The following is a 21,547-nucleotide window of genomic DNA, read 5'->3' as shown; positions in this document are numbered from 1 at the left end:
TGTAGATTTAATTGTATAAAATATTTTTTTAAGTATATCAAATTACATACAGTACAGTGAGAGTGTGAGAGAAGGCAAAATACAGTATACAGTAAGTTCTGACAATGGCAGACATATAACACAGTATATAAATACACATGTCGTTCTCAATTTTGAAAGCCTGTACAATAGCTTTATCGTCATTCAAGACTGAACAATACATAACCACATTATTCAGGCGAAAGACAACTTTTTTGTCTTCCTGTCGTTGGTCAGTGTTTATCACTACGCTGCACGGACAATTTTTCATTTGTCTTTTTGTCTGAACTTGTTGGAGATGTTGGGTAAACTTTTAGCTCATCATATGATCACAAGGATTGTCATTGTTTGGACGGGGGGAAAAGTGCTGAAGAATTTCTAACTGTTCAAAAATAGACAATAGCAGGAAGGAGATCTCCTTTTCTGGGCGTACCCACCTCGTTGTGTCCCATCTGTAACCTCTGACCCCAAACCTTATATACACAATGACTCACATAACAAGATCCATGCATCTTTACACATGTAGAGGAACCTTTTCATGGATCAAACATGGGCACATACCTGTTTCCCATTCAGGCTTGGACAGTTTCGGATGGAATATGTCCTCTGCATCCATACAGTAGATAATCTCACTAATGGCTCAAATAAGGGTTAAGTTTGAGCGTCAGCAAATAAAATTGCCTTTGAAAAGTTTTGGATTTCAGCAATACAAAAATTGCCTTGTCTTTTATCAACACAACTGCTGTACAACAAAATGAGGAGTGCCAACACAAATATATTTTGCATTTATTTTTTTGCAAGCTGTAAAGCTTTTGTTATCATAACCCTGAATATTGGAATCCAGATGAAATCAAGTTATGTGTTCTGAATACTGTGTGCATATTGGATCTGACCAATATGCACATGTTCAGATCTCGAGTTATGTGGTGGAGTACAAAACGTTTGTCACAGTACGGTACAGGAATTTATAATAACACAGTGTCACAGTGGGTCTCTGTTAACTTCAGGGGAAGTTGTGCTGCCATTAATTATGACGTTCACTCTAAATCAGTGTCATCTTCTCGATAGGCATCCTTTGTGGCTGATATCTCAGAATTCCTCAGGTAAAACTTGTCCGAAAGTGTCAGTCCTCCGCAAAGTCACGGGAGAGATGATAGCGCAGTATAGCGGTGAATGTGTAATAGTGCAGTCCACAGTTTGGGAAAGCACGGAAAGCCTATGTCAAAAACAAGATATTCCTGCTGACTGACTGTAAGCAGTGCAGAAGATTCAGGATTTTTCAGGAGCTACCATCCCCATTCTTGGTCTTGAGCACCACTAGGCCAACCATGATGGGAATCAGGCAGATGGGAGTTATCACCAGGGCAAAGACAATGAGTGGTGGTGGGTCGCTTAGCTCCTCCGAGGGACAATCCTTGAAATACTTGGAGTGAATGTTCACAAAGGTTTGTTCCACCAGAGGGTTGGGCCATGGGATCAGGACACAGTCAGATATCTCCTCAGTGCAATGGCTTAGGTTACTATACAAACTACAATGGGGAGACAAGGAGTGTGCGTGCAAGATTATTCAGACACTGTGTGATATTTGACAATATACTTTCACTTTAAAAGTTGTTATAAAAAATTACTGCAAATACAAACAGGCATTACTTACCCACTCACATTACTCCAGCTGCACCATTCAGTGCTGTTTAATGATGCCATTGAATCCTCGAATATAGAGAGACATAGATGTTCAAAAATTTGGGAAAGGCAGACCATTTTTTGGTTATGAAACATTTCGTCACAGATGCTGCAATAATGCATACAACTGTGAGAATTATTCCCACACTCTGCATGAATTTAAGAGTTAGAAAAAGAGAGAGACAGTGAGAAAGAGTCAAAAAGAAAGGGAGACAAAGACATTGAGACCGGTTAGGAAATGACAATATAGATGTTTAAAAGATATCTATTAAAACACTTGTTCACATAGAGATATAAGCTTGCATAGCTAGGTATGGTTTTATAGTTATGTTACCTACCAACTGACGAGGTTGATTCTCCATAAGTGGCATCTAAAACAGAGAAAAAAGTTTGGATTAAAAACCTTTACGACAGAAATTAATGTAGAATGTTCATTAAAAAAGTTAATCAAAGACATGCATCCTAGCAAATTTTAATGCAAAGAACTTTTTCTGTCTACTGTAGCTCATGTCTTCTTCCACATGCATAGTACTGAGGCAGGCATTTGCAGCTGTAGAAGGGAGACCACACACTCACCGGAGAGAAAGGAGAGGAATACCCCAATGAAACCAAGCGCTCCCTTCATGTCAGGAAAAATGAATAAAGGTGCGTTTTCCCCAACTGATGATCATGTATAATAAACCTGAACTTCTTAGACTGTGTACAGCGAGGCATAACAGGAAACCCGACAGGATGGAAGAGACGCGGTGTAACCTTCGGTTACCAGATGTCCAAACAGTGTTACCCGCGGTTAGCAGATGTTCTGCGAAGATCTGTCTGACGGCCCTGCTCCTTGGCAGCAGCTCTTCCCCTCTCCAACGCACGTTTCTTTTGGATTTTCTTCCTTTTTTAAAGGGGTGGAGGCTACAAAGATTGTCCTCTCCATTCTCCCAAATAAAAGGGAGCACACCCAAGCTGGGCTGGACTCACATCTGAAAACCCTTTACTCTTTAACTCTTGTTCTGCTTTTTAGTCTCAGTTTCTCACAGTCGAAGGCCTGGCCAGCTCACAGCATGTGATTTATTTGCCTTTTGGGCCGCCTCTGCCAAATAGGAAACATAAGTAAACATTTAGGGCTTAGCGTTTAGGGGTGGATGTAATCATGACTCTGCAGGCCGTGCTGTCCAGACAGCCTAGTTTCATATCTAGGTTAATTTGATCAAAGCTGGAAGAAGTAATTAGTCAAAGCTGACCAGTTGTTTAAAGGGCCAACTATCTTTACACACTTCTGCTTGTAAAAGATGTGATGATATTTCGGCACACAAGTGTGGGAAACCTTTGTTTTTTCATATAATGAGGAGCACATGAGTGTGCTACATCCAAAAGGTGGTTTCTCACTGTCACTATTCACCACTTTAAAGAGCAGTGGGAGAGAGGGGATTTCATTGATAGAATGAAAAATGAAATTCATGGTTTATGTTTGCTCACGACCAACTTGTTCATTTATGTCACCGAATCCACATGTTGGGCCTCTCATAACATCTGTTTGCAGAGCAGCATTTTGATTTAGTAATGACATCAGGAAATGTGTCTTTTCTGCAAAGGAGGAGCTCCGAGTTAGAGGGAGTTGGCAGGGGAAGGAGGGGGGACAGTCAGGGGAAAGAAAAAAAGGAAGGCACAGGATGAGGAACAGTGAAAGGGGCGCTGCTCCAAAGCTCCAGTTGTTTCACAACTCGCAGTTCATGCGTTGATCACAGACGTTGCATGGGGTAAATGACGAACAAATTCAGGAAGTTGAGCCAGGTGGGGTCTGCTCACAATGAGCATCAAGTTAACCTTTAATCCCACACCATCATGGGCCTCATGTCTACTGCTGTGGACCACTCACTGATGGAGACCTCCCCAGGAGTTTGTCTTGGATTCTCATGACAATACACACATGGAGATCTTGGCAGAAAGCAGGATCTCTGAGCTCTGCTTTCTGTGTTTGTCAGTTCCAGTAAAGGGGAGTTTAAGGAACTGATCCCAAAACAATCCCCCAGTGGACACAAATACATAATCAGTATTTGTAACTGTAAGATGTAGACAATGTAAATAGGATTCGCGTGTTTCTACTTAATGATCAAATTAAGAATAAATCAAAACCAGACCACCTACAGGTTCATTTTCTGAGAGAGACAGGGCTGTATACTTTAGGTTACAGACTTTAACAATGTGTCATAGAAAAAGCTTATAAACGTACTTGCAACCGTCATGTCTGTTGGATGATACCCTGTAGATAGAGGAATTCAGGTTACTCAAAGTGTGGTCATGCATTAGATAAAACATGTCTCTAGTTTCTTCAAAATACACATACCTACTGTTGTGGTGGGATGCATTGCCAAGTTTTTATCAACCAGACAAACCACTGTTGTGCATCCTGCAAAAGAAATAAAATAATACGAGGGCTTAATATTGGAATAAAGACAAATTTAAGCCAAAACACTCAAATGTGTTGTTATGATAGATAACCCGGAACAAACAATTGTCAGAACTTGTGAAATTAAGCCGAGGTAAATGAAATGACAAGGAGAACGCTGCGGGGAGTGAAGAGGTCTATGCATCCTCCCTTTGACTGCCAGTGCTTTTAGGAAATCTTAACATATTTAAATGAAGGATATTTACTTTATACATTCTCCTCCCACATGAATACAGATCTTATTTAACAAAAAGGAGCAAATAATAGGCATTAATCTAAAAACAAACTGTAATAAATAGGTCATTATATTGTCAACAACATAACAAAACATGCTGTCTAAGCTTAATCAAAATCACTGTATGACCCCCTAAACTATACTGTATAAGCATACAACTCTGTCATGAGACTCGCTAGGCTCCTTTCAAAAATCCACTCAATCACTGAAAGCCCCTAAGCATTCCTCCTGAGAGGTGAGATAGAGGACAAGTAAAGAAGTCGCATCATGAGAGTGAAGAAATAAACAGTAAAAATCCTCCACTTACCCCAGATGAGAAGAGTCACGAAACAGCCAGAAAACATCAGTGAAATTCTGGTGGCTGTCATTTTGCCTGACAATGCTCTGTCTGTCTTCCCTGGTGGTCAGGGATAATATATCTCAACCTTTCTGCAGGAAGGCTCTATAAAACAACAGGAAGCCCTCATTTCCTAGAATGGGTGGATTCACACAATGGGACAGGGAGCCCCTGATAACATTGGAACACTTGTGGTCCATTGGTGAACCACCATCAGTCTGTCTCAATATATATAATTATTTTCCTCATCCCACCCTCTGTTTTCAAACAGAATGGGGAAAAGTTGTTGAGAGCCCCACCTTCTCTTTTTCTCTCTCCTCTCTCTCTCTCTCTCTCTCTCTCTCTCTCTCTCTCTCTCTCTCTCTCTCTCTCTCTACCTTTGAGTTTGATTAATACAAGCAACATTTGGCAGTCAATAATGGGCTCAACTTCACACAGCAAGTTGACCAAGATCATGTGAACTGTTTTGAACTGAAGCAATTTGTTTTCTTATTTGAATTAATGACTTATTTTTAATTTTATTTCTGTTTTGCATGTTTCGCTTGAATGAAAACTTGGAACAGTAATTTTGAGCTGGGTATGTTTTATCACCGTGAGCTGTTAAGCTGTTATGCCAAGTCACAGCACAAGAGAGCTGCATGGTTGTTAATCACAATTAATGAATAAATTATATGTTAGTTAAAAATCCTGAAATATTTTGGAGCACTGATGATGACAGGATGGAATGGTTGTTTACCTTCTGTGTTAATAAGTTGACCTCTTGTTGCTTCAGGATGGTTTATTTCGTTAGTATTCTGGTCAAGTGAGTACTTTTGGTTTCTGCTCTTTTTATGATAATAATGGTGTATTGTAAGCCTTTTTAGACTGGGCATAGGCCGTTTTTTTATGCATAATCCAATAATATAATCTTATAAATCAATCAATCAACCAATGTAGCTTTGAGCCACTATAGCTTCAAGCAGAGATGAGTAGCGGACTATGGAGGTCTGGTTGGTTCACTTCTTTCTGATGCCTTCTTCCTGATGTTTTTTTTTTTACTTGAACTGGCATCACTTTAAGGCATAACAATCTTTATTCAACTTTCCCTCACATATTCAACAGTACTCCCCAGCAACAGATTTTGAAGTGTAGAATTGGTGCAGTTGCCCTTTAATTCTTCGTCATCGGAGAATACATTTTCCAGATTTTGTGAGTCTGTTTTTGTTGCTGAGGAGCATGAGCTTTACTACACTGTATATCACTGGTGGTGAGTAAGGGAATAGGTTGTCGTAATAGTGCTGATGACAAACTACCCCCTTCCCACCACTTATGGATCTGACGTCAGTCTGAGCTTCTGTGGTAAAGAGGGCCAGCCAGCAGGAATCTCCAGCATGAAACTGATGCACTCATCCACGTCACTGAAGGATGAGTGCTCTTCCTCAGCTGCTGGACTTGGGAGAGCTCCAGGTAGCTCAAAGACCATATTGCTTCCACATTTCATTTCAGATGATCGAGGACACTCTTTTTTTTATGTAACTGACTGAATATTAAATTTTAAAAAATAGATGCTGAAATACACGTGCGTCACACTTTCCGAGTGACTGAACTTTAAAAGCTGAAGTGATTTGTAAAGGATGCAAGGATGAGTATAACAAATGTCAAACGTTGTGTTGTGAGGGAAGAAGGAATAAGTGAAAGTTTACTTGACCCACAGTTCATCCATTACAGTCAGGTAATAATTTAAAAGGCCTTGACAGGAAACAATTTCATGGTGCTGTTTTGTGAAGCTTTTCATCTCCCTAGGCCTTTGTCACGCATCATAAAAGGTACACTATATTCAAATGACTGGCACCACTAAGACCAACACCACACAGTTTACATCACACCGAATTAAAAACTTCCTGCTGATAACGGCCTCATTCCTCCAGCTTATCTTCCTATGTGTGTTTGAGTTTGTTTGACAGTTTTGTATCAACATGGCACGGGCTACTTCAAATACCACTGTAGACACGCCTGTATTATCTGATATACTTGAGCTCGCTGAATGCATAATTAGTAATCGAGAATGCATTGCATAAACAGCAGAACAGGAGGGCTGAAGGGATCAAATGCAAAGCAGCACACTGTTCAGAGAGAAACACACTGAGGATGTCATGTTAGTATAGCACGATATAAGACCAAACCATGCCACGGCAGGTTTCTTTATCATAATTCAACATGTATGTACAGTAAGACCACGTGTTCTGTCATGACATGAAAAGTAGCTGAACAGTGCCATCTTGTGTGACAGAAATAGTATGCCTGTGGTTTCTTTGTATGAGTTTGTTATGAAGTAATCGTCTTGAAAATACAGTTAACTTATCCATATAGAATGACTAGCATTTAAATCTTTGCAGCTTGTGAGGTATGATGCATGATCACTTTTGACTGATACTCAACTTGCGCGTCTCATACATTATATCCACAACATCAAAACAAAAGATTAGAAATGAGCAAATAAAAAGAGGCAAGGTTTTTGACAAAACACTCTAAGGGACATGACCTTCTCCAATGGGGGCATCAAAGGCCAAGCAGAAGAAGAAGTTGAATAAATTAAAAGGAAAATGTAACACATTTTAGCATCAAGTCCCCTTTTTTCAGAGTCAGCTATTCTGCAGAATGCTTGTTGTCAAAAATCAATGAGTATCTCCTCACAATCCGCCACCAGATCCTGAGGAAATATTCACTGACTACACCTTTAACTTCTTAAAAGTATTTCCTCTTTTGTTTTGTTTTTTCACAGGTTTAAAGTAGGTACAAACAAATCAGGATTAGAGTGAGAAAACTAAGCTGAATTTTGCACTTAAGATATTTTTCACTAGAACCTTTTCACTAGAAAACACTTTCAAATAATGTGTTTTATACAGTATCGGTTGTGGTTTTAAATTACGCTATAGTTTCAGCTCGTCAGGACGATAATTTCTTAAGAACTCAACACAAGCCAACATTTTTCGATTGAAAATTGCCCAAATTGGGATTATACGTGGAGTACGTGAAGGCATCAGTGGCCTGAGGACATTCATACGGCTCTGTTTACTAAACGAAGGGTAAACTGAGTTGGGCACTCCCTAGAGGTGGGGTGCAGAATAACAGCAGAACTGTTTTTCACCGACTAACAGTTCAGTTTGTTTTTAACTATTGTTTTAATTTTTTTTTAAAGTGAGGAAAAAAGACCGTTATTTTCTACAGGAAATGCTACAGCCTGATTGGTTGTAGGCCTATGTGCATATGTTTTCCGGATATGTGACAAATGTAACAAAAACAGTATAATATTACTGTGTGATTGCGAAATGTATTAATTTTAAACATAAGCATGCCGATCAAAAACCATACGGTGTTGTGCCCTGACGCATTTAGATGGCGATCCAACAGTGTGGACAGTTGCATCAGTTCCTGTGTGTGCGTTTAAATGGCTGTGCTGCTGTGGCTGCCTCACGCTACTTTTTATTCCCAGGACGCAGAATAGTCATAAATCCTCCTCTCCTAGGAAAGGCTGTGATCATAATAAAGACGTCACCCTTCTGCTCCGGTTGGCTTAACCAAGCCAAGTGCGCAGCTATTTGTAAGATGCAACAACAACAACCTCCAGCACCATGCCCATGGATAACGTAGGGATTTCTATCCCCTCGACACGCGCGAAGACCATATCTGCGTCAGATCCATAGCAAAGACAGCCTTTAACTGCTCCGGATCTCTCTACTATTAAAAAAAAATACAGGCAGAGACTTGATCGCGTTGCGGGTTCTTGTTGCAACAAATAGGACGCAAGCCTTGGATTTGAAGGTATTTAATAACTGCGACACTGGATGTAGGGGGAGACGTGCACACGCGTCAACCCAGAATAAACGTGCTGTCATTGTAGTGCTCGGTGCGCAGGTCTTTAAACTATTGCACATTTAAATGGATACTATGTAGCTCTGTGTGTGAGAGGGGCTGCAGCTACAGGACGTAGCGTACTTCATAGCTGGGGCTGAAACGTGTGCACGAGTCCAGAAAAATATATGTAGCCTACTGTGGCGGTTTCTCGAGCTCAGTTTTGTATTTGTTCTTATTTTTGATTCTGTTTTAGCCCAGACAGGGAAGTTGATGTTCACTAATGTGATTGTGAAACACGGAAAAACTGTACTACGCACTTTTCATTGCCTATTGCTTTTCTCGAGGCACGCCCACCCCTGAGCAATGTGGATGACCCGTGCTGTGATATTAATGGAGACTTAGTTATTTGTGTGCACATGATGACTCTATTTGTCCATTAAATGGTCAGTGGCCATCGGTGACCAAAGGCAGTCGCACCCGCGTCAGTTTAAAGCACCCGTGTGGAGGGCATATTTGTACATGTAATGTCAATTTTGTTTTGCCAACAAGAGGGGGCGCTCTTTCAAATAGGCTTCTAGTGAGGGTGAATGGGGAAGTTGTATGCTTTTGAGAGGAGGAGGGAGACAGTATTTCGTATATTTACTGTACGCTATACTAATAAATACAACAACTTATAGAAACGGACTTTGGACATATCATACCAAAATTATACATTTTTGTAACATACCAATATCATGGCCTATAGCCTACATGAAGTTGTATTATTGGGAATTGTTGTGATATCCTCAGTGATGCAGACAGTGATAACTTCACTATAAACTAACTATTGTGTGTCCCACATAAACTTTGTAAAGCCTTGTAGGAATATTACTATATTTTACTAAAAAAAATGTTTTACCAAAAGCAATCCTTCTTCTGATAAAGTTCCCTTAAACATTTTTAACTTTAATTTTTTTAAATCTAAATGCTTAAGTTTACACAAAGTATCTCTGGCTTTATATAAAGAGTCATGGAGGAACCAGCTGCTGCAGCTCTGGTGCCTGGTGCAGATGCTGTTCCCCCGGCAACCCCGAGACCTCAGCCTCCCTCCTCTGTGCCCTCCCGCAGCCTGCTAGAGTGGAGACGGAGGGTCAAATCTGAGTATATGCGCCTTCGCCTATTAAAACGCCTTAAGAAAGCAGAGGACGTCAAGGTGGGTTCAACTCAATAACTGGCCGTTCTGCATAGTAGAAAAATAGTGTGTGTGGGGGGGGTGGTGGGGGGGTACTTGCAGTAGGTGTGTTATATATGCATAATAACTCACAGTTTCTGTTTATGTGCGTAATGCTGCATGTGTGTGTTACAGTTTGTTTGACACAATATTTGTATCGTTTCTCTCTCTCTAGACCCTGTTCATGAACAACAGGCAAAAGATTGAACAGCAGACAAATGTCCTTAATGCAGAGTGGTCCAAGCTCAGGATTCAGTCCATCCCTCTGTCAACTTCTGGTGGAGCTCTGGCCGGCAAGAAGGTTTGTGTGTGTGTGTGTGTGTGTGTGTGTGTGTGTGTGTGTGTGTGTGTTTGTGTGCGCGTGCCTGCCTGCCTGCCTGAGTGCGTGTGTGTGTGCGTGCGGCAAAAATAGCCATTGCAGCAATTAACTTTACATAGCATGCCGGCCTGCACTGTCCAGCTCTGGCTTAATCCAATCTTTTGTTATTGTCTGAATGTGTTCTGAGAAAAACTCCCTTGTTCTGTCTATCATGTTGAGTCCTCTTCACCAGCCACGGTGTTCTGCCCTGATTCCCACCTGGCTGTCAGGTGTGACTAAAATATTTCAGGACAAAGCTGTGTGCCAGAAATGGGTCAGCCTAAAAATGTTCCTGTGTCCCTGTGGAAGCTTATAATAAATGCAGCCCGAGGACATAACAGCATCTTTCTCTTCTCCTCCACATGCTGTCAAGTTCCCCTAGTTGTGATGTTGGGGGGTTGAGCTGCATTTGTATTGAGTTGTCCATTAATGTTAAAGACTGCTCTAATGTCTTTTCAACTACAACCCCACCGCTGGTTTTCTTACAGGTGTGTGCAGTGGAGTTTGGCTTCCCAGGGTTCAAGGCTCAAGCCATTGCCATGAGACCACTTTCCACAGTGGCAGGAATCCCCTTCATGTACTCCTGGTCTCCTCTGCAGCACAACTTCATGGTATGACAGAAACAACGTTGTGCTTTGGTTGGTGCAATGACAATGTTATTACAGGTGCAGAGCACATTGTATATGACATTTTACTATTTCACCTGATACTCATTTAGAAGATGTTCATGTGTTTAGTGGAAATGGACATGATCTTCTGAGAGTTTAATTTAATTTTCCACCAGTTTGTGGGTTGACGGAACATCTAAACCAGTTGGATAAACTCAACAACACATGTTATCAAGCTAAAGGCAGAGTTTTTTTCTTTTATGTTTTGAAAATACCTACCAAGGCTGACATGCTCACAGAACACAAACTCACACACTGCTCCTGCACAATTTGGTTTTGCATTTCTTATATTTTCAGTTCATTTGTGTACCTTTGTTGAACCGTGAAATTTCCAGAGGCAGGACTATGTGAACATGTTACAAACTATTTGCTACTCAGTGTAGTGTGACTTTGACATTTTTTTACTGCAGTCCCTCAAAAGCATCACATGTGACTTGCTCTATCAGCTAAGTTGCATACCTGTTTTGATGGGACTTTTTGTTTTTTTTAGGTGGAGGATGAAACGTTCCTCCACAACATCCCATACATGGGCGATGAGGTGCTGGAACAAGATGAGGCCTTCCTGGAGGAACTCATCGACAACTACGATGGTGTCCATGGTGACAGAGGTGTGTGTTGAATACCCCTTTTTATACCGTATATCTAGGGATGGGAGCGAATTCGATCCAATATCGCTATCGGGTCCGATATGGCTGCAATCTACGTATCGGATATCGGACTGACAGCTCCAGAATTTAAAATAAAAAATCGAAATTATCTATGAAAGAAATGTATATTTAAGACCATAGCTACGTGATATAGCACACATTAAAAATAATTTAGCAATTCAAAAGCTGTTCTGATGTTCTTCTGTAATCAAACCGTTCAAAGCAGTTAAGATAAACCTTTATGCATTTTTGTATATTTGTTGCTCTTTTAAATTAGAATTGCTGTGTTGCTTACGCCTTCCTAACCTTACACATAACATCACCCCCAACAAAGAAATATATAATAATTATGATATCGGACGGTATCTGCATTGGAATCGGATCGGACTGAAAAATAGTGGATCGGGGCATCTCTACGTATATCACACACATATTGTTTTCTAAGATGCTCACGATGCAGCTGATATTATTATTTATCAATTATGGAAGCAACTGTGAAAAACGTCAATTTTTCAGAGATTGGCTTTTTGTTTCTTGTTCTGACATTTTAATTTTGTGGCCCTAGATGGCGGTTTCATCAGTGACGAGATCTTCAAAGAGCTGGTGGAGGCCTTGAGCCAGTACTCTGATCACGAGGAAGAGGAAGAAGAGGAAGCAGCAGCAGTGGTGGCGGTGGCGTTGCCAGTGGTGAAGAAGGAGGACGAGAGAGTGATGCGGAGCAGCTCAGTGGAGGGTTCAGAGGAGGCCAGAGCTGCTGCTGCTGCTGCTGTGGCCTTCGTCAGGAGGAAGAGGAGGAGCACTACTGAGGGTGAGCAAGTGTGTGTGTGTGTGTGTGTGTGTGTGTGTGTGTGTGTGTGTGTGTGTGTGTGTGTGTGTGTGTGTGTGTGTGTGTGTGTGTGTGTGTGTGTGTGTGTGTGTGTGTGTGTGTGTGTGTGTCTGTCTGTCTGTCCGTAACATTGTCGTGTGAGAGAGCAAGAGGGGCTGCAGCAGCGTGAACAAGGCGGGCACTGTTCCTCTCACTACACTGTACAGCTGCCACAAGGTCGCCCTGCCACAGCAGCTCCTGCACGGGCATTGTTTACTTTAAAGCTGGCCCCAGTGTCCCCGCATGGGTACGGTTTGTGTCTGTGTGTGCGTGTGTGTGTGTTGGGGGGGGGGGTTGTGTGTGTGTGTTTTTGTGTGAAGGAACCTGTTTGTCTATGACACCGATATGACCTGGCTCTAATTACAGAACTTAATGACCTCTCGTACCAGGCTGTATGGGCAGCTAGGCTGCTCTCACACCCTGCCAACACTAAGTGATAGTGAAACACTAGCACACCTGGCTACACCACAGTCATTCAGCCCCTGTTACACAAACATGTCCATGGATGAGGAGAACATGAATAAAAAATACTGAAAAGAGAAAGCTACACTGTTTTTCTTACATCATTTTCACTGTTTTCAGAACATGTTATTGCGAACTGGCCTTGAGCATTGGGAAAACTTTGGCACAATTGCAACATGTTTAAAAGAACACATTGCATAAGCTTTTTTTTCTGTGAACCATATCAAAACCTGATGTGTTGGCAAAACTGGGCTATTTGTATAACCAACTCTATTCACTGTCTCTTTGTGTCTCCCAAAGTGAGGGACTTGTCGAGCAGTAAGAAGATCCCCAACGATAAGATATTTACAGCCATCGCCTCAATGTTCCCTTACAAGGGCTCCACGGAGGAGCTGAAGGACAAGTAAGAGAACCGCAGTGAAAGTGCTGATCTATGTGCACAATGCTGAAGGCCGTTGCTTAGTGTTCACCATGGAGACGCAGGCTGTCAGGGAGGAAAGTAATAATGGTGGCTCCCACTCAGGCTCTCGCACTGAAAGGAGCAGTTACATCAGCATCTTAAAGAAAGGTTTTAGAAAGAAACATGTTCAACTGCACCAAGCACTTACTTCAAATGAGCATATAGTGCTGATTTAGTGCTAATAAAACTCAACGTGTCACCTCAACAGGTACAAGGACCTCCTAGAGCCCCCCAACCTGGTGAAGCTGCCCCCCCTCTGCACCCCCAACCTCGACGGACCTTTTGCTAAGTCGGTGCAGCGGGAGCAGTCGTTACACTCTTTCCACACGCTCTTCTGCAGACGTTGCTTCAAATACGACTGTTTCCTTCACCGTAATTTCTTTTTTTCAATGTTCATTATCATTATTTCTGCTCTAGATTAATTTCAGATTCGGTTTGTTGATTTCCAATGAGATTCATGATATCATAATTTTTTTTTTTATTATTATTATTATTTTTTTTTACCTGGGTATTTAATTAATATATTCTTTAACTGTTTCTAACTGCTTATCACCTGATGTACAATAGAGAGTCACACTATTGTTTGTTTGTTTGCGTTCATAAAGCTTTCCATGCTTCACCCAACGTTTACAAGAGGAAGAGTAAGGAGATCCGCATTGAAACCGAGCCATGCGGTGTGAACTGTTTCCTGTTACAGGTAAGCTCACAATGATTTATAACCTAGTATACCATAATGCATTCTGTATGCTCAAGTACACTATACATTGTTGTCGTTCCACATTTCTCTGTGTCCTTCTAAAGAAAGGTGCTAAAGAGTTTGTGGATCAGAACATGTTGCGATCACAGAGGTCTAGAAAGTGCCGACGGCAGCAGCAGCAGCAGCAGCAGCCGCCGCGTGCCACCAGCTCCAGCTGTCCTGGACCCTCTGCCTCTGCTGAGGAGAGCAAAGAGGGCGACAGTGACCGGGAAACCACCTCCTCGTCAGGTGGGAGTCTGAGCTCACAGGAAATGGGTTGCTTTGCAGTTCCTTTTTCAAACCACCAGGTGCTTTGTCACCTCTAGGCAGGAATAGTTAAAGAGTTATTGAAGAGGTTCAGTTTTATCTAAATGATTCTTATTTTGTAGGTTCTGAGTCATTGTATGACGAGGTGGATTAATTATTCACCATAACCTCCTAAAAAAAAATCCCTCTCCAGAAGGCTGTCTGTCCAAAAAAGTGAGAGGAGAGCTTTCAAATCATATCCTGCTCCGTCCTCTGTCTCTCTCCTTCAATCTCCTCTTCATATCGGCTCTCTCTTGCCAAGCAAAACAAGCCAGCCATTAGTTTTACATGCTTCAGTCCCAACATAAACACTTTCTTCCCTAACCCCCTCCTCTTACTGGGGTTTTATCTCTTTTTTTTCTTCTTCTTTTCTTCACATCTTCATGTGGAGAGCAGCGTGAGGGAAATAAGAGCTATCTCCTCCGGCTCTTTGTAGCCTCTCCTCCCCTGGAGCTCACCATCACCATCTGTGCCTCACTGGAAGTCTCTGTTAGAAACCGCTAGCGCTCAGCCAGTGACTCAGCAGAGTCTCTTGCACATGTTGAGATAATATGGAAACAAACAGATTGTTTAGCAGATTAATAAAGATACTCAGTGCTATAATAGAGGCCACAGCAATGCAGCATTCTGCCTGTTGCCAAGCAACATCCCGCTCTCTGCATCGAGCTGTGGGTGTTCGAGCATCAGACATGAATATCAAAAAACACTAAATCAAATACCCTGATCCCCTCTGTGTGTTTGTGTTTGTGTGTGTGTGTGTGTGTGTGTGTGTGTGTGTGTGTACGCGTGCGTGTGCGTGCGTGCGTAGGAAGCAGATACACAAAAATATGTGACATGCAATTGTAGAGTAAAATTATGACAACTTATGTATGTGTGACGATGAAACTCTGTCAAAAAAACCACTTGCCAAGACCACGTAATCCAACCGTGTTTGTGTATGGGGCTGCATGAGTGTAGATTGCAAAAAACATAAAACAAACTCTCTGCCAAGAGTAGTTAGTCAGTGATACTAAAGTGTTTTTTTTTTGTTCTGTGTGTATACAACAACAACAGAGGGGAACTCGCGGAGCCAGACTCCCACAAAGCAGCAGCAGCGTCCAGGGGATGATGACGGGGAACAGCAGGCCAGCTGTGTGGTCCAGTGGAGCGGGGCCGAGGAGTCACTGTTCAGGGTCCTACACGGCACATACTTTAACAACTTCTGCTCCATCGCTCGCCTCATCGGTACAAAAACCTGCAAGGAGGTGAAGCATTCGAAAACACCTAACAGTTTTTCCATTTAAGATGCTCGTCAGATCCACTCACAGTTTTAAAGAAGCCAACTGTTTGTTCTGAGTGTGTTATGATTGTAGTGTCTATTGCAGCTTACGAGATGCTAGCATCAAGTAGAGGAGCAGTGGGCCTACAGGTCATGGCAGGCAAGCTTACTTTACTCGTGCTCCTCCACACCCCCGGATTGTGTCTTGTTGTCTTTAGGCCCAATCTCTGTTGCCTTTGTTGCCAAAAAAAAGGCTTTAATAGGCAGTAAATTGGCATGAACAAAAGGAACTTGCATAAAACCAGGCCATGGAAAAGGAATGGTGATCAGTAGGATATACAAATAAGACGTTTTATGAGAAATGTTATGGAAAAATCACCAGCAGTGAAAGCAAAACAATTCTGATTTGTAAACTGTCTAATCCATTGTTTATTATGTATGTATACTAGTAATACAATTACTACAATTACGATGTAGGCTTAGACATTTAAAATGTTACATTATTAACTGATTAATACCATCTGAAGTTGGTGCATAGTTGAAATGAAGTAGACCACACTTGCATTGCTGTTTTCTGTTGCCTTTGCTTCAGTGCGAGTGTAATAACACATGCATCCTGTGCCTGTGGTTTTATGGTGTGGATAATTGAGCCGACTACAGAAAGAATGGCATGTGGCACCATAAACGGGGATGCTTACCAGATGTGACGTCTCTCATATTCACTCATGATGCAGTCGCTCAGGCTCAGAAATTCCCAGACATATTTCAGTGGAGTCATGAGGGCTGTGAATAAGGCTTGTGTACAAAAGAAAATATTTCAAATTCTGCGTTGTATTTTTTTTTCTTGTTGCACAATACACGCAGTAAAGAACATTTGAAATAAATCTCAATATATTTAAGGTGTTTACCTCCAAAGAGTCCTCATCCAACCCTTGGAGTTCCTCTTATCCCAACGCCACATGAGCTGAGAGTCTGTGTTTGACTGTGTGTCACAGCCCTGCTGGCATCCAGAGGGCCCTGCCCACTGCTCAACTGAGTGGAAATGCTGAAACCAGCTGCATAATTATGAATGTCTTTGTCCAAGGGAAGAGGCCAAATCTGGATTTTGGCAGCCATAAGTGGTTAAGCGTGTGTGTGTGTGTGTGTGTGTTTGTGTGTGCGTGCGTGCGTGTGTGTGTGTGTGTGTGTGTGTGTGTGTGTGTGTGTGTGTGTGTGTGTGTGTGTGTGTGTGTGTGTGTGTGTGTGTGTGTGTGTGTGTGTGTGTGTGTGTGTGTGTGTGTGTGTGTGTGTGTGTGTGTGTGTGTGTGTGTGTGTGTGTGTGTGTGTGTGTGTGTGTGTGTGTGTGTGTGTGTGTGTGCGTGCGCATGTCCTCTGTGGTACAAATTTGATAGCAGTGGATAGAAGGGGCAGGATGTTCTGTGGTGCAATAACTGCAATGTGCTTTCCAGTGTGAGCGTCATTAGATTGTACGACATAATTACAACGAAAAGAACATACTGTCTTCCCAGCAGAATGCACATTTGTGATAAATTAGTGGGCATGGGTTGTTGTTCTTGTTGTTGTTCTTGTTGTTCATGTCATTTTCATTCCACGCAGGTGTACGAGTTTGCGGTGAAGGAGGCCCTGATCCATCATGTTCCTTTGGTTGACGGAGGCATCTTGCCCCAAAAGAAGAAAAGGAAACACAGGCATGATATGGGCAGTTATTTTTTGGCCCACCCTTTGTTGAGTGATAAAGACATCATCATAACTTAATCTCTTGCAAAAGAAGGCTTGGCCATTATTGCAACTTCCCTAAAAAGATTTAAAAAGTTAAATAAATAAATAAAGTCCTGCAGAGATAATAGCAAATCCTGAACAGGTCCTTAGAATTAGACCTGCATTTGTATTGCTGTCACATCTAAAATTGTATCACTTAAGAAGCGTGAATTAATTGAATAGGTTTGAGTGTGAATTATGTGAGTGTGGATTTGGACCACGCTGAATAAATACCTGTTGTGTTTATTTAATGTGGCAGGTTATGGGCAAAGATTCAGCTCAAGAAAGGTATGTTACTCTAAAATATAATTGTCTCAGCATTACAGTTTCTACACTGTGCCCTCTAAAATACAACACAACTTGCTTTGCCAAGTCTAAAGGGCTTTGTCCTCTGTTGTTCCAGATAACACATCCAATCAGGTGTACAACTACCAGCCATGTGATCACCCGGACCATCCCTGCGACAGCTCCTGCCCGTGTGTGATGACCCAAAATTTCTGTGAGAAGTTTTGCCAGTGTGGACACGATTGTGAGTAGTATACCCCTACCCTTCACCTTGAAGATCATTCTATCATGTACTGTATGCTTTTGTATTTCTTACACAAAGAAAATCACACAAAAAGCTCTCTCTGTGTTGTGACGCTGAAATGAAAATTGTTTCTCATGAGCATATTTTCCATCGAGTGTTTCAGTAGCTTCGAAGTCCTTTTGCCAGGCCACAATAGAACGGGGCAGCAGAATGTAAAACGATTCTGCAGTATTCTGGCGGTGGTCAGAGGAGAAACTGTCCTCTGGCAGGAATCGGTGGGTGTCTGTTTAATACAGAGCTCCATTCACAATGAGGCTTTCCATGCAGCAGCAACAATGACCCAAAACTGTGCTTTCCGAAATGGCCACATGGTGGAGGAGCAAATATAACTCTGCAGAGTTTACAACAGGGAAAGAAGATAAGATGGAGTCAATCTTATGCTATGGTTTAGAGAGAAAAAAGATGGTTTTGCCTCATTGGTTTCATCTGTTGTGGTTCAGTCACCTTCTCTCCCCTCCTCCTCCTTACCGGACTGTTACCTCGCCTTTTCCCGGAGCAGAGGAGAGTCGGGCCAAACAGGAAGCAGCCCCCGGTTGCACATGTGTGCGCTCTAGAGACTTGGAGGGAAATCAAAGGGACATGCCAGGCCCTGTGCCTGATATACAACATCATATCCAACATCACCATGAGTCAGACGGCTTCAGCTAAACAAGGCTTGATGATACAGACACATAAAACCCACACAGGCTAAGATTGGGAGGTTGAAAAGGCACGGCTAAGACAAGACAAATGCTTCCTGAAGCTCTAGTTGTTCTCCCCTAAGCAGAGGCTGCTGGAAAGACATTTTAGGTTTTTCTTCCCCGATCCTTGCGTTCATCTGCCCGGAGGGTGTTACGTTACACCCTGCAAAATTGTATTTCAGCATATCTGCCAGCAGAGGTCCCTGACGGATGAGCCTCTCAGCATTACACAGCCATCGAGCTCCTCTGCTGCAACTGCATTTTGTAGATATATATATAACGTATTGTGTTCCTTTACTGCTTTTTCTCATAAATCTTTTTCAGCACGTCCCTTTTCAGAGCATGAGATGTGTGTTCCTAAATGTTTTCCAGGCCAGAACCGCTTCCCAGGCTGCAGGTGTAAGACACAGTGCAACACTAAACAGTGTCCCTGCTACCTAGCCGTGAGGGAGTGTGATCCTGATCTGTGCATGACCTGCGGCGCTGCAGACACCTGGGACAACAAAGGGGTGTCCTGCAAGAACTGCAGCATCCAGAGAGGCCTCAAAAAGGTAACGCAAATGACGCTCGGAAGGTCTGAATGGTGATACGTTCCAAAATGAGGTTCCGGTACTCTATAGGTCATTCTGATTCTGGTGGGGGTGTTTAGATCACCTCTATGACTTGTAGTGTCCTAACTAACCTTATATCTGATTTCTCTTAGCACCTGCTTTTGGCTCCATCAGATGTGGCCGGATGGGGCACCTTCATCAAAGAGCCAGTTCAAAAGAATGAGTTTGTTTCTGAATACTGCGGGGAGGCAAGTCCATGTAGTATATAAACCGATTTAAAATGTTTTATTCCAAAGCTCTACGCCTCTTGTACTCACAGTGTGTGTTGTTCCCATGTGTGTGCCTGAGCAGCTGATCTCCCAGGATGAGGCAGACCGACGTGGAAGGATCTATGACAAATACATGTCTAGCTTCCTTTTCAACTTGAACAATGGCAAGTATTCCCCACTCCCCCTCGTAGTCATTGCCATAGCACTGTCACAGTATGTAAAGTCATTTTTAATATACGCTATGTCTCTGAGTAGACTTTGTTGTGGATGCCACGCGAAAGGGGAACAAAATCCGCTTTGCAAATCATTCAGTTAATCCCAACTGCTACGCAAAAGGTAAGACTCAGTTCGTTTGTGTTGTGCTATCATTTCAAATAGGAATGTTGTTTTTTTGGGGGGGGATGAACGCAGGTGATTTAAGCATATGTGTGATGCCATTTCAGTGGTAATGGTAAACGGAGACCACCGCATTGGAATCTTTGCCAAACGAGCTATTCTGCAAGGGGAGGAGCTCTTTTTTGACTACAGGTAAAGTCACTGGCTGTTTTTGTGACTCTGCATCGGGTTCGAAGTAAGATGGAAAAAAAACAAAGGCGCATTTACATTGTGACAGAATTACCGTTTCAACAGATATTCTATAATAACTCAGACTTTTTTCCTCCTACAGATACAGCCAAGCCGATGCCCTGAAATATGTGGGGATAGAGAGGGAGGTAGATAAGACTTAACTACACCTCCCATAACCCATCCCATCCTCCCTCAGCCCCCCACCAATGCTTCTCTCCCTCTATGCAGCGTAACATCTAAGTGACCAGATTCCGTGAACGGTCGCTGTCTCTCCCCTCCCTGCTGCACTTCCAAAAATAGAACGTCCCTCCCTGCGGTTTGCAGGTGCTGCTGCTCTGCAGACAACTGTCAGCTTTCCCCCCTTTCATCAGCCCAAAACCCACCCACCCACCCACCTACCTACCTGCAAGACTGTATACACCAAGCTTATGAAACTAAACTATTTAAAGTGGAAATATTAAGTGGAAATACTATTAATCCGTATCGCTTCTTACTGCACCAAGAGGATCACAAGGTTGTTATTTTGTTTTGTTCCATCTTGTCGGAGAAAAAGAGGGTTGTGCTTACCCAACATACAATGTGTTACTACCTTTGACGTTTTTGTTACTGTACTTAATAGTCCGGCTTTCGTTTGACCTCTCAATACATATTGCAAGCTTTTAAAAGTGTACCTAATGATCAGTGAAATGCATGTGCTGTCCCTTGGATAAACAAACCATTAAACACGTTAGCAACAGCATTAGCTTCAGTTAGATGCTGCGCTGTGCAGTCACTCAGTATCGTGCTGTGATGTTACCCACTGCCTTTTTATTCAGAAGAACTTTTAAAGAACGGGCCAGTTTGACAGCTTGGTGCGTTCTTCGATGAACCTTCTCAGTGGCTAACATCAACACCACATCACAGTTAGTGTGAAAAAAGTTATTGTGCATCTATATCATCGTTCTGCAAAAATAGGCAACATGACAAGAAAACCGACTGACTGAATGTAACCTGTCGATGATGGTGAAGAGATCTCATCCCTCTTTTCATTTTACACATTAACCCATTCTATTGGTACTCTGAGCAACGTACACAAACATTTATCTTCATGTTTACATGATCGTGAGGCCTTCACACTTTTGAGGGAAATAATTAATGAATTGACAAGTCACATACTAAATGTCTTCCTTTAAAAACGTATATAAGTGCCAAATGATTCAACACAGAAAAAGACTGAAACCGTGTGGATGCATTGCATAACTAACAGATGTGTGTTAAAGATAAACATTGCAAAGTTATGACTGGGAAAAGCAAAATGATCAGTGTTTGATAAAATATTAAAGTCCCCCACATCTGAATGTAAAATATCCTTTTTCATATTTTCTTAATTTTTTTTGTATGTCCAGATTTGTTACTCACTCTATTCTATTCTGTTTTCATTTATAAAACATTTAAGCCCACTTTAAAATGAGATCTTTCTCAATTGAGAAGAAAAAAATGGAGTTTACTGCTATGTACAGTGTATGCCTATAAAATAAAAGTTTAACTTTCTACATTAAAACATGATGTCCTCGTGGTTGAGTGTATTTACAATTCCTGTGTCGAACCACAAAAAAAAACACACGCAAATAACGCAATAA

General features: G+C 42.0%; 2 protein-coding genes across 3 annotated transcripts; one reads left to right on the top strand and one right to left on the bottom strand.

Annotated features, from left to right (window-relative positions):
* ramp2 (receptor (G protein-coupled) activity modifying protein 2) lies at positions 1-4,817 on the bottom strand. Its single transcript, XM_080044467.1, has 6 exons — positions 4,681-4,817; positions 4,037-4,099; positions 3,923-3,952; positions 2,040-2,072; positions 1,673-1,850; positions 1-1,547 (listed from the first exon to the last, which is right to left on the bottom strand). Exons 1-6 carry the CDS (start codon positions 4,739-4,741, stop codon positions 1,298-1,300), a joined length of 615 nt encoding a protein of 204 aa, XP_079900593.1. The 5' UTR covers positions 4,742-4,817; the 3' UTR covers positions 1-1,297.
* Positions 4,818-8,146: 3,329 nt separating this feature from the next.
* Positions 8,147-21,455, top strand: ezh1 (enhancer of zeste 1 polycomb repressive complex 2 subunit). Of its 2 annotated transcripts, XM_080044085.1 has the most exons (21): positions 8,147-8,511; positions 9,550-9,736; positions 9,930-10,055; positions 10,601-10,723; positions 11,271-11,388; positions 11,993-12,235; positions 13,055-13,157; positions 13,423-13,586; positions 13,820-13,911; positions 14,016-14,199; positions 15,310-15,500; positions 17,111-17,202; positions 17,532-17,560; positions 17,676-17,801; positions 18,914-19,092; positions 19,245-19,340; positions 19,444-19,525; positions 19,617-19,697; positions 19,805-19,889; positions 20,029-20,074; positions 20,157-21,455. In XM_080044085.1, exons 2-21 carry the CDS (start codon positions 9,554-9,556, stop codon positions 20,166-20,168), a joined length of 2,355 nt encoding a protein of 784 aa, XP_079900211.1. In that variant the 5' UTR covers positions 8,147-8,511; positions 9,550-9,553; the 3' UTR covers positions 20,169-21,455. The 2 variants fall into 2 exon arrangements, with proteins under 2 accessions (XP_079900211.1, XP_079900210.1); XM_080044084.1 differs by having other exon boundaries at positions 20,029-21,455.
* Positions 21,456-21,547: the final 92 nt, after the last annotated feature.

Source organism: Ammodytes marinus (assembly GCF_949987685.1).
Source record: "Ammodytes marinus genome assembly, chromosome: 16".
Taxonomy (NCBI): domain Eukaryota; kingdom Metazoa; phylum Chordata; class Actinopteri; order Uranoscopiformes; family Ammodytidae; genus Ammodytes; species Ammodytes marinus.
This window is presented reverse-complemented; position numbering and strand designations above follow the sequence as displayed.